General features: G+C 39.8%; 1 protein-coding gene across 6 annotated transcripts in view; it reads left to right on the forward strand.

Moving 5' to 3' along the window:
* SNX9 (sorting nexin 9) overlaps positions 1 to 13,332 on the forward strand; it is a 96,635-nt gene that overhangs the window by 33,436 nt on the left and 49,867 nt on the right. For all 6 annotated transcript variants that reach the window (XM_059714420.1, XM_059714428.1, XM_059714441.1 and 3 more), the window contains 2 exons: positions 902 to 976; positions 2,241 to 2,363. In XM_059714420.1, coding sequence (XP_059570403.1) covers positions 902 to 976; positions 2,241 to 2,363 — 198 coding nt within the window. The remainder of the gene's footprint in view (positions 1 to 901; positions 977 to 2,240; positions 2,364 to 13,332) is intronic.

Raw genomic sequence — 13,332 nt, forward strand, 5'->3', positions numbered from 1 at the left:
CACCAGACTAATTACCCAATGTTAATTATCTCTTTACACATCTGGGTATTTGAGACATTTTGTTAAAATTTAAATCAGTTTATTCCAGGTCATTTTATCCTGGTATTTGTCTTAACCAACTTTGGTAAAGGCCTGCAAAGCCTTTAAGTGTTCTATTATTTAGTGTCTTGTATTAGTGTATCTTCCAGTTAAGAGTAAGTTCTATGTCCCATTGTGTTTAGGCACTGTACAAACAGATAGTACTTTCTACCTCCAACAGCCTCTGCCCTAAACAAATAGACAAGGAAATAAAGGAAGCATTTTCTTTTTAGCCATAATGTTGTCCTTCTCTTCCTGCAACTAGCTCCATTTGCTGAACATCTTTCCAACTTCAACACAAGAAGGAAAGATTCTACAAATAATATCATTTCCTGTATCCCTAATTCATTCCCTAAGTGCTGCCCCCACCCAGTGTACTGAATAAAGGGGATTCCTGGAGAAGCACGATATGATCCTATAATTAGACTGTTAAGGTGTATGTGTGAAAGGGAGTTGAATTAAAGTTGAAAAAGCAACTGAGTTTTTCAGCACCTGAAAAAGTTTAATTGATTGTTTTAGGGATTTTTTTTGTTTTGCTCTAGGTTTTTTTTATATCTAACTTTACAATTTTGAAGACTGTGAAACCTCACAACAGCCCTGTGAGATGGACATAGTTAATACTCTACTATCCTCCATTTTTAATAAAGAAATTGAGACTCAAAAAAAATCCATATTAATTTGTCCAAAGTCACACGGTTGCATCTTGAATCCTATTAGCAAATAGTGACCACGAGACCTTTCTGTCTCAGTTTGTATTAAACCGTGCTATAAAATTCATTTAGCAAAAGCTTTCTTATGTTGCTTTTATTTTTTTTTCCTTCAGGATGTAGGTGGAGGCTGGCTGGAAGCAAAAAATAGCCAAGGAGAGAGAGGACTTGTACCAACAGATTATGTTGAAGTAAGTTAAAACTAAATAACAATACATAAACCCTATTAAAACGGAACTTTCTCTATGCTTTGATTCATTAATATTGGACCTTTTTTAAATCTAACTTTCTAGACTGGAGGCCTGATTTAAAGATGGCAGCACTTCAGTTCCACTAAAATAAATGCTGATAGTTCCTTAAAATGAGGCTTTTACTTCTGAGCAGTATTCTGGCACTGCCCCTGTCTTGGGGTCCTTAGGTTAGGTATTCTCTTCCTGTTATAAATCCTCTGTCTAGCATCCCCCTCCTGGAAGCTGAAACCCATATTCCAACTCGGTTCCAAAGAATTGCTGCTGACTTTTCAGACCTTGTGCTACTGCCTTCCATAGCTTAAACACATTCTGCACCCCAGAATCGCACCAAATATGAGCCTTTGTGTTTACAGTTCTCGAAACCCATGTTGCCTTGAAGTCCAGAAGCACATAGATATAGATGTACTTTTTTTTTTTTTGCATAGTGTCTGAACACCTCATTCTCTTGTTTAAAAGAAAATATAAAATACAGACCACCTGGTAAATTCCAAAGTTTGGAATGCTGTGCTCTGTCCTTTGGGTCTTCGGGCAAACTCAAGACTTGTATACTCGGACCTTGATCAGTTTAGTAGCTAAGATGGGCTCTTCCTGCTGCAAAAGCCTGTACATCTCTCTGCCTCCCTGCCCAAATACCCCTTCCCACTGTGTGGGTCTTTTGCCTGCTGTGAATCTTTCTGTCTTCTTTTGTCACCTGGGTTCAAGAACTTTTTAATCTCCAGACGCTGGTCTGAGTTTCGCAAACTGTCCCAAGCGGCTTACCCTGAAAACATGGTGGTTGAATTCTAACTTGTTCCTGATGAGGCAGGAAATATGACCTAGCCCTGGCAGCCCATGATGAGTTACTGCCTGATATACCGGTATTCGGTGATGCATCAGTTTTCATACTATCAACCAAATTTTGCAAATTATACAGCTAAGTGCTCTAGATTCATTTCATGTCACATGGATATCCTCTCCAAAGCCATTCAAAACAATGGACCATACTTCTCATCAGTATCTGAATTTGATGCATCATTGAATTTGGGAAGCGTATACATACCGTGAATGTGTTGGCTTGACTCTTTTTTAGTGTGTTCTTTTAAAGATCGGATTGTATCAGTGCATTTAAAATCCTTCAAGTCTATTAGAACAAATAAGGTGATTGCATGTAATTTAACTCATGTAAGAGGGACAAATACCTTAAAACAGGTTTCTCTATTTTCAGATTCTTCTTGAAAGTGCAAAAGATGGATTTACTTGTGGCAATTCAACAGCTGACCAAGCCTTTTTTGATTCCCTTTCGTCAAACACAGCTCAAGTCAACTCTGCTGATAAAAGCAATAACCAGGTAGCCTTCAGTTTCCTCTTGGTATAGTAGGCATGGCATTAAGCAACATTTTGTTTAATATTAAATAATCAGCTTATTTGTTCAGCTTGCATAATTCAGAATGGCTTCCGCAGGAAAAATGAGTGTTGTGCTGAACGTTTTAGAAATGAAAAAATATGCAATTTTGTTTTCTTGAATAAAGTAGAACCATATAGTCCTTTATTTAATATAATAAAAATAAAAACCCCTCTGCTGCCTTTTCCTTCCTCAATCTTGTGTAAATCTAGTAACTGTATATAAACAACATCAGTTGCTTGTAGAATTAGTATTAAAATCTGATGATCTGACTCATGTGAAAGAAATCTACCTTCTTTCTGACTTTTTTGTGAAGTGTCATGCAAGTTGACACTCACAGAAACAAAAATAAATTAACAACAAATAAACTTGTCAATTGCTTTGTTGACATGAAAGGAGGTGCTGGTGACAGCGATCTGTCCTCTTAGCAGTTTGAGTGGAGGAGGGGCTGATCTTACCAGTTTAGAATTGCTCTGTGCTTTGTTGGTGGAGTATACCTCCTTTATGATTTGATTGGTCTTTAGCTGGTACATTTAGGTTTCTGGCTAACAAGCCTGTAGTGAATCTTGTAGTAGTAGTAGATCTTAACTCTAATACTGAAAACAAACAAACCCAAAGTCTAGAAGATAACAAGCTAATACTGTTTGTAGAGAGAACCTTTCACAGGTCCAAATCCTAGAAACAGTATCAGTCTTTAAAGTCCAGAGGTCAACAGCAGGGTAAAATTGCTATATCCAGCGAAGCTGTGCAAAGGTCCTACATATTGCAAAGCAAATACTTTGCTTATCTAAATAGACAGTGAGGAGCATAATTCATGAGAAGCTTCAAAGAGGGGTTTTTGCTTTGTTTTAATTTCTGTTAAAGGACTTTAACATGGAATGACATCTCTTAGAAAAGTGTACCTAGAGATTTAACTGAGAATTAATCTGATGGCTCTTGGTTTTTGACATGGATCTTTTTTTTTTTTAAGCATCCTTGCATATCCAGCAGGATCTCTCCAAGGCTAACATGGGAAAATTATTACCTGCCTACAAATACAGTGGTCTAATGGCACTGTCTTAATGAGTATCACTCCATTAGTCAGCAGCAGTGACTTTGTATTTACTTTCAGATCACTGATGGAAGTACTGAATATCATCGAGTCTAGTGCTAATCTTTGCAGAACTGCACAAAAAGTCCCTCCTTAGCCATTTTGTTTTTCCCTATTGACAACTGACTTTTGAGGTTTTAATCAGTTCTTTAATCCATTTAACATTTGTTTTTATTGATTATTCTGTAGTGCTATTTTTAATTGCAATACCACGTGGTGTTAAGTCAAATGGCTTGTGGAAGTCATTGCTGTTAACTTCATTAAATGATTTAATCAGGTTTTATTTAAAGACCCGTCTTCCAGAAAACACACTGACTGGTGTTAATTATTTTTGTTTTTCAGTTGTTTGTTGATGGATTCTTGTATGGGCTTTTGCATCACTTTGCTTGGGACTGTTTTCTGGCTTTTAGACTTCTTAGCGCTAATGACTGCCCAGACAACCATTATGGCAACATGCAATTGCCTTAGCAGCACAGATGACTCTGCTTTTCTGCTCAGCTCTATTATTGTCTTTTTAATTCAATATGTAGGTAGTTTCAAAGTCCTCCAGGGGATTGGCCCAAAGTACTGATGAGGGAATTCTCTTGCCATAATAGCCTGTCCTACCAAAGTTTATTTTATTTTACTAGAATAATTGCATCCTGGTTTTAAAATTGTAGGAGTCTTGGGGCAGGTGGGAGTTGGGGGTGAGGAGCAGGGATTCTGAAGAACGAAGTGTCTCTGTTTAACTTTTAATCCTGTTTAATCAAAATAGGACTGCTTGTATTAACTTAATATAGGCCGTTTACCCAATGATGCACTGAACTAGGAAATAACTGACGATTGCTCCTTTGACTTAATGTCTTGCTACTCAAAAGAATATATCTAGTTATATAGATATAGATGCACAGATGCTACGTTTAGAAGATTGCTTGTTAGTAGAGCCAGAATATTTATTTATCCAGGACACGCAATAATTTGTCTCAACTTTGAAAGCACTGCAATATTAGTAAAATGAACATGAAACTTAAAAAAAAAAAAAAAAAGCTTAGTGAATGATCAGAATACCATTAAGTTGTTGAATTGTGAACAGTTTGATAAATTTAATTTGGTAGATCTGAATAGAGAATACCATTCATGCATAAGTGGAATAATTTGGCTATATCCATGGGGTGCTGTAGGAAACGTAGTGAATTGAAGATGGTGATATTAGCAACAATTGGAGATCACTGTAGGGTCTTAAATGTAGCTTTGTAAAAGTTGAAATGCAATGGTGCATTGCTAAAGCAAAAAATCCCAAGATTTTTAAATTATGGCATTTTGGGCAATCTTCTGTGTTTTTTTGTAATGGCTGTTTTTATGAGACTGTTGCTAAGTGGGCATGATACTTTATTATTACTACTGTATTCAAGAAAACAGAAAAGTCACTTACAGTAACACGGTTCCATGTAAGATACAGGTAGCATGAAGTCAAAGGAACACTGATTAAATTCATGATTGTCAACTGTCCTCCCAGATCGGAGGAAGGTTGTTTTGTTGGTGCCATGCACAGTCTTCCAGTCTTTTGAAAATAAAAATTAAGTCTCCTCTTCTAGTTCACTTGACAGAGGTGGGGGGGAAGACTTTGTTTTCCCTGTTTCTTTCTGCATGGGCTCTTTGCCCTTTCTGTCATAAGAAAGGATCAGTAACTTGGCCACTACTATACTTGATGTCTGTCCTTTTCACATCCTGTGAAAATGAATGCCTCAGCTAGTCTGAACCTCTTCTGAAAGAATGAGGAGTGCTTAAGGACAATCTGGTGCTTTCTTCCCTTTCTGCATCCCTGGGAGTCCTTGACTCTTCAAATGTAATCTTGGTTCCTGCATTAAACTTGGTTGTGTCCACCTGAAGTGCTAACAACTCTTCAGGAAAGGAACATTTTGGCTTTCAGGGGGGCAAAGCTCCAGTACTGAGGGTAAATTGATTTGTATGTGACTTTGAAAAAAGAAAGAGAGAGAGAAAGTGAGTTGCTAGCCTTCCTAACTTTAAAAAAAATGAAAGTGTGCCTTGGCAGTGCAGTCAGGTCACAAATGCTGGAAGGAAAACAAAGTGTGTGATTTGTTTTAAATCTTGAGTTTTAAGGCCTGTTTTTACTAACTTTCTGTTTCTGGGATTTGTAATAGAGCAGTGCTCAGAGAGGCAATAGTGCTTTCAGGTAGGGACTACTCAACACCGCCTGGTCACTTTTTAGATAAGTAGGCAAACAGATTTGTTAAGCTTTTCATCCAGTGATTTGCTTTAAGATATTGAAAAGTGCCTCTGGGTGACTTTGTTCTGAGGACTTGGTGTTTGAACAATGCATGATCAAACTATGGCTTTGCCATGACTTGGTGGTGGTATTGAAGTTAATCACCACACTCAATAGTAGGGAAGCATGAGGACCAGAAAGCCAGCAACAAGGTAGAATAGTCGATGTCAATAGGCCCTTGGGCACCTGAAGGAGGGCCATAAGAGCATTCATAGATGATGTGGTCAACCATCTGCGCTTGAGCACCGCAGCTGCCCCAAGAGTGCACGCCATGACTTGGTGATAACACTATATACCAATGACCTTACTAAAGAGAGAACTTCTGCCTAGGACTCGGGCCAGTCTCCCACCTTTTTCCTTCTCCAGTCCCTCCAGCTTTCCAACAATAGAGATGTTGGGCAGGGCTCCCAGCTACCCTGCTGCTTTAAAGGGACTTTGTCAGTTCAAATGACAGTGTCTGAAATGGTTACACCTCCTGACAATAAAACCAAAAACCTAAAATTGTAACTGAAACTCACTAGAGAAAATGACACCTCATGTGTGCTGAACAGCACTTTTTTTTTTTTTTGTAGTGTCCATTCCATTCTTCTCTATAGCAGTCAGGGGGTTTTTTCTCGTTTGCGTGGCTTTTTTTCTCTGCAAAAAAGAAACACGTACTTTAAATAGGAAAATGTGATTGTGAAAGCACACAAATACGCAGGTGGCTTGTGGGCAGAATATCTGAAACTTCTAACTTGTTTTCCTTTAACTGACTAGATTTCAAGTTGATGATACACAGGGTTACCATATTTCCAGTTTCAAAAAAGAGGACCTCTCAGGGTGTAATATGATTGAGGAGGCAGTAATATGCCCATGCCTTGCCCCTCACTCCTGACCTGCAGTCCCCCGGCATTGCCTGTTCCTGTGCTCCTGATCCACAGCCCTCCAGCCTTCCTGGTGCCCCTCACTGTGACTGCTGTGGCTCTTACCCTCCACCCCAGCCCTGCTGGTGCTCCTCGCTTCCAACCTGCTGCCCTGCCCCTGTGAGCGCTGGCAGCAGCCAGCATCACATACTTCCCTGTTGGCCCTCCTCTGGCCCTTCACCTGCTGGAGGAGCAGGAGCCTCCCCCACCCTGCTGTAGCCCGGTGCCAGGGAAAACTTTGATGCTAAGCAGAGCAGAAGCCCAAATCCTGGAAATTTGTTGATATTTAAAAAAACCCACCTGGATAGAGATGGGAGGACCCAACAAGAGGACATGTATGGGAAAACCCGGACGTATGGTAGCCCTATGGTAACACTTCCATTGCCCAGAGTGTGGGGTGCTGCATGGCACTTCAGTGCATGCCTGCCCAGCACTTCCTCCTGCTTCTGACAGGGGGGAGACACCAAGTCAAACTGCTCTGGAATTTTCCCCGCTCTGCCCACCTAAAAAGCAGGCAATCTCACTGTTACTCAGACCATTAAAAACCTTGGATGCAGACAAATTTTGGGGGGCGGGGGGGGAGGGAGTGCAGGGAGCACTTAACTAGATGCAGCAGCACATTACTTTGAGCCAGCTCTGCAGCATCTGTATTGATTGGGTGCTTCAGCGGAGTTAATAGCTGATTCAATCAGCTATTAGATAAAAGTACCAACAAAGCCCCACTAAAGCTCCTATTCTATATAGACGTTGGGAAAGCCGAATCCAGCTGCAATGTCTCTTCTGGTCATGCACTGGGCTTGATGCAGGACTTTTTGAAGTAAAGCGCTGCTTTGCTTCACCCCCCCCCCCCCCCCCAATCTGCGAGCAACCCTTGAGTGCTAATTGTCTGGAAAAAACTTCTTAACTGCAAAAATCTTCACTAATTTCCATGCACAGTCCTTTGTGTTTGAAATGCCTTTGTGATGAGATAAAAAGGGTCATTAGGGGCATGTTAAACCAGACCTATGTTTGAAAAATAGGAGAGATTAACAGGGGTGGGCAATTATTTTGGGCTGAAGGCGGCTTACTGAGTTTTGGCAAGCCATCAAGGGCCGCGTGACAGGCAGCCAGGGGCAGATAAATATTTATTTTCTAAAATTTTTAGGGGCCCCGCGGGCCGGATAGAATGGCCTGGCAGGCTGCATCCAGCCCACAGGCTGCATTTTGCCCACCCCTGGATTAGGAGCTTCCTACCTGTCCTGTTTTCCCATCTCTAATGAAACAAAAACAGTAGAATTTTCTGTGTTCTTTCTTCAGTTTTGACTGTTGGGTCACTTCCAATGGATTCCTGTTATCCAACTACTGTATTTTATGTAAGATTAGGGGTTTTTTATCTTTTTTTTTTTTTTTTTCCTATGCAACTAAATTAATACTGTTTCATTTATTAGCAAGAAACTGTTACCTGATCTAGGTGCAGTTACGTCTAGCTGTTAATAGAATTTTAAAATGTGGTCTTTTTGCGCAAGCTTCAGCCTGTGTGATCTATCCAAATAGTGATGCATCAGTACAACCTTCCTATTTTTTTTACCCCTCAAGAAATATTGCCTGCTTTTGGCAGAATCCTGTTAATGCGGTCAAGAGTTCTGGAATACATGCTAGGAATATATCTTTCATCCTTGTAGTCTATGGAGCTCCTTTGGTCAGCAGTAGTACTACTATAGTCAAAAGTCTGTAGGCAATTCTTTTGTATGCATTCCTGTTTCAGACATTGGTGTTTTGGGCAGCGGCAATTCATTTAAATGGCAAATAGGTATCTGAAATAGTTTTGCATCTAGCTACATTTAGGAGGAAAGTGTGAATTTGAAATCTTCATGGCTTTTTATAAGTAATTGGGTTCCCCTTGGGTTTGCATTGGTGTTTTGAAAAAGAATCAAAGTTTTGAAATTATTACTGTGCATAAAATTACATTCTGAAGAAACAAATATAGCCTCCGTAGCAAGATACTCATTTGCTGTGTAAGTTAAGCCATATTGCCTGTTAAGAACAAGCTTATTTTCAAAAACAGTACATGAATCTCTTAATTTTTTGTGTATGACTTGAACCATAGCATGATGTATAGCTACTACAGTTTTGCTTGTAATGAGGAACTAGTAAACTCCTGGTTCCTACGGTGCTGAGAGTTGAGACTAATGCTACCTTGCCTTGTTTCCTGCTGTAAAATGAGTACATCGCTAACTGGGCGTAGGAAAGTTGTGTGACTGGAAGTGGTCTACAGCTATAAACATTCAGATCTATGATGGTAATGAGTATTTTTTAGAATCTGTTGATTAGTTTGCTTCCATTTTTGTGCGTCATTCTCATCAGTGGTATAGTTTCATTTCTATAGGAAAGTGACTGCAACATTAGTTCCTGAAAAAAATATGTATTCTGCAAGTTCAGCTTTCTGTGAACTGTGAAGTGTTTTATTTCCACTCTTCCATGCCATTACAAAGTATCTAGGGTTCACAGATAAAGCCCTGTCAAAGCAATAGGTATTTATGGAAGTAAATTATGAAATAAAAAAACCATGCTCTTCCGATCTGAGCAATACATCAAGTAATTTTCAAGTTCTTAAAACAAACAAACAAACAAAAACAAACCCCAAACCCCCCCCCCCCCAAAAACCAAACCCTTTTGAACTGAATTTAAATAGTATTGTCTGATGTTTATAACTGGGGGGGGGAGAGAAAATATGTAGGAAAAAATATCCCCCAACTTATTACGCTTGGAGTAGCATTTTGTCACAAATCAAACCTGACTTGATGACAGACCTCCAGAGAAGAATGCAGAGGAAGGCAAGTTTAAGGAAAGGTTTAGTACAGTATCTTTTAAAGTTTTGCTTGTAGATGTAAGCAGATAATTTTAAACTCCTAATTTGCTTTGGAAGAATAACTGTTAATTTAGTTTAATTTGAAATATGCATAGAGAGTGTGCATTATTTCTTCTTGGGAGAAGGTTGGGACAGGTGGAGCCCAGATTAGTCCATATAATGAAGAGAGGGATTTCATCAACTTTTGACCTCTCTTTGGGTGATGATAACAGAAGTCTTGCAGCTCCTGGATCCCTTCATATGTTTAACAGAATGACCTGCTGAGCTGCAAGGATCTTCTACCTGCTTTTCACAGCAATTGGCTTTCTAAACTAAATATGCCTTTTCTTGCATTATAACAAGAATGCTGTGTAGAATATTATGTAGTTCCTTTTAAATACTAATAGGGTTTCGTATGAAGAAAGGTCCAATGTTTGAACATACTCCAGAGAACTGCATTGGTAATGTTTTGTATCCTAACCTAAACACAGAGGGGCAAATCTTGAGTTGTGGGAAGCCAGTGGAGCCCTGGCAACTTTAAATTTATGCCAACTGAGGTATATGTGGTCTCCAAAAACTTGCTTCCCCAACCTTCTACCCCCTCCAAGTTCTGGAAGCAAAGTCTTTTTAGGTAAGGGTCGTGTTGAGAAGGGAGGAATGTACCACATGTAGGTTTCTACAAAGTCTTTCAAGATCCATAGATTGTCTAGGCAGTGGGTGGCAGGCAAGGTTCTTTGGGTAGATGTGATATCTTTTATTAGACCGAGTAGTTGGAAAAAAGTTCTTTGCAAGCTTTCCAGCGCAATCACCCTTCTTCAGGCATAGGGATTCTCTGCTGTTCTGAGACTCCAAGAAGCTTAGTGGGACAGGATGTCAGTGAGAATGTAAATAGGTAGAAATCAGGAAAAGAAAAGGGAGGGGGTAAAATAGCCAAAGACAGTAAGGGAGACTCTACTGTAGTAGTTTTCCAAGGTAGAAAAGAGGCTATCTGTGGAACAAGTAAATAGCTGGAAATGGGGAAGACAAAGGGGGGGGAAGCTGGGGGGGGGAACAGAAGTGTAAGAGGTCAGGTCTGGAAGGTACCTACCTGGTGAATGAGATGTTAGGCAGGTTGTAATGTGTCATAAATCCAGTGTTTATATTGGGTCCATGATCTTTTGTATCCAGATTTATGAAGTGAGGTGAGGTGAGATTTTTTCTATCCAGATTTATGAAGGCTCGTCTATGAAGGTGTTTTCGAAGTTCCCTTTGAGGATTAGACCTGAGAGATTGGAGGGGGAGCAATTGTCCTGTGAGAAGTGTGCCCCCACAGGTAGTTGGGTATTCTTGTCTTTTGATAGATTTTTTGCTGTGCTGTTCATTCCCTTTCTACCCTTTGTCTTCCTAAGTTCCACCTATTTACTTTTTCACAGACATTCTCTTTTCTACCTTTGAAGACCGCCCTTACTTATCTTTGGCTTTTTCCCCTCCTTGTTTCTCCCCTCCCCACTTCTCTACCCTTTTGTTTTCCTAATTTCCACCTATTTGTTTTCCTACTGACCTTCTGTCACATTTAGCTTCTTCCATTCTTTGGAGTCTCAGAACAGCAGAGACTCCCTATGCTTGAAGAAGAGTGATTGCGCCAAAAAACTTGTGAAGAACTTTTTTCCAGCTACTCGGTTGGTCTAATAAAAGATATTACATCTACCCAAAGAACCTTGCCTGCCTATGTCCTTAGACCGGCAAAGCTACAAACAAAAACCTAGGCAATAAATGAAAACCTAACATAAATTTGGAGCCAGTGGAGCACTGGCACCTTCCCACAATGCAAGATTTGCCTTCAAGTTAAAACACAAAACAATACCAGTGCAGTTCTCTGAAATACAGTTTGATAAATGAATGCAAACAATGAGAGAAGCTTTTGGAGTTAGTGTAGCTGCTGAAACATGCCAAGTTATATGGTGTTTAAGAGGTTTTGTAACCTTTTAAATGGCAGGCTTCTAGATATGTCAGAAAAGGCTGAAATTGGTCTGAAATTGCAGTAAAGCAGACTTTTTAGGTTAGATATTAAGAAGAACTTGCTCACTCTGAGAGTGTTGAAACCGATTACGCAGAGAGGTTGTGGAACCTCCATCCTTGGAAGTTTTTAAGATCAGGTTAAATACTTGGCTGAGATTCAGATGGAGATAATCCTTCCTTAGGCAGGAAGTTAGTGTAGATGAGCTCCTGGATGACCCTGTGACCTGGATCTGGCCTGCAGGGCGTGGGTCAAGCATCCCACACTAATTTACTCACTTCACAGCCTCCCTAACATCTGTTGACATCACAGCAGAAACTAATTTATGGAATTTACTAATCCTTGCTTTCTTAACTTTATATTAATGTGAATATATGTGATTTATACACTTGTGTAATAAAACAGTAGCTTTGGAGGTATATAACACCTTTGTGTGTGCATATTATTCTGTAATGCAGCATTATAGTTTAAAATTGTAATTGCTCCATAAGTAAGAAAATACCAATAAAAAGAAGGATTGCACAACTAACTAAATAGTTGTGGGAGAATGATGCAGCTAGAATTTCTGGAAGTACTAAACTGAATCACTCATTTTTCTAAATAAATATACAAAGGGTGCTTTTTCCACTCTTCATGCCATCTCACTTGCTCATGATTTGATGTATAAACTCTGAGAGCAGTTAGTTACCCACAGTGCTTTGTTTTTGGAGTTCTCGAGCACAGAATAAGAAGACTGGAGACTCCTTTTGGGTATACTTCAGTCTGCCCTCTCAGGTTGGGAAGGCCCACATGGTCAGAGTCTGAGTAATTTAATGGGGAAATTTTAAATGGTGGGTATGAGGTCAGGAAGGATCCAAGAGATCTGGAGTGGGAGTGCTTCTTCATGGTAGCCATTGCTCCTCAAACTCAACCAAAGAGCTGAGCTGGTGATTGCAAGTCAGAAGAACTTTTCTGGAGGTGACTCTTTGTGAAGAAACACAGATAAGTCTGGATTCTTTAGGTCTTCAGTAGCACTTATACTTTGGCCTGCTGCATTTATCGTGGGTATCTTCAAATTCCCCCTACAAGGGATTGTAGAACTCTGCAACATTTTTCCTACCTTTGGACATAAACAGCTACCTTCAGAGTCTGGATATGGCACCCTAGTTATTGACAAAAACTAAAGTGGATGATTAACTCCTCTTGAACAAGGACATCAGCAGTGTACAATGCCAAATGTCATCAGCACTCTACTTTGAGCAGGGGTGACACCCACCATTTGGAGAAGCTGCTGGTGGTCATGGAATGTTGAGCTGTCTATGATGTGAGTTGGTAGAGTTGTTCTCATATATTGAAGACGTGCAAAACAGCCCTAGACTAAACAAAATTGGACTTCTCCCCAAAGAATTAATTTAGCAGTTGGATGCTTGCATGCTTTCTATTATTGTGGAGTTACTGTCTTGCTTTCTGTAATATAATATTGTGCTCTGGCACTTTGGCACTGATCAGGTTAACAAACTTATTGTGATAACAATCCCATCAGTTTTGTGTATGAGTTTCTGGTTGCATGCATGTTGGTGAGATGGCATTTGGCATACATGACTTGCAGCAGCTGCCTCATTGCAGGAAAGTTTGCTGTACTGTGCTGAATGTTGCCATGTATTCTCTTACTCCTTCTTGCTTTCATTTTCCTCTTTCGCTAAACATTTCTTATTTTAAGGTGGAATCTTTGGCACCTGCCACTCCAACTTGTAATCAGGAAAGCCTTAGCCAGTCACCTCCTTTAACTCCTCCTACAAGAAAGGTAATAAAACAAATCAAAAGTAACCCGCAACAAAAATAACAGATGCATTTT

Source organism: Alligator mississippiensis, chromosome 1 (assembly GCF_030867095.1).
Source record: "Alligator mississippiensis isolate rAllMis1 chromosome 1, rAllMis1, whole genome shotgun sequence".
NCBI lineage: Eukaryota > Metazoa > Chordata > Crocodylia > Alligatoridae > Alligator > Alligator mississippiensis.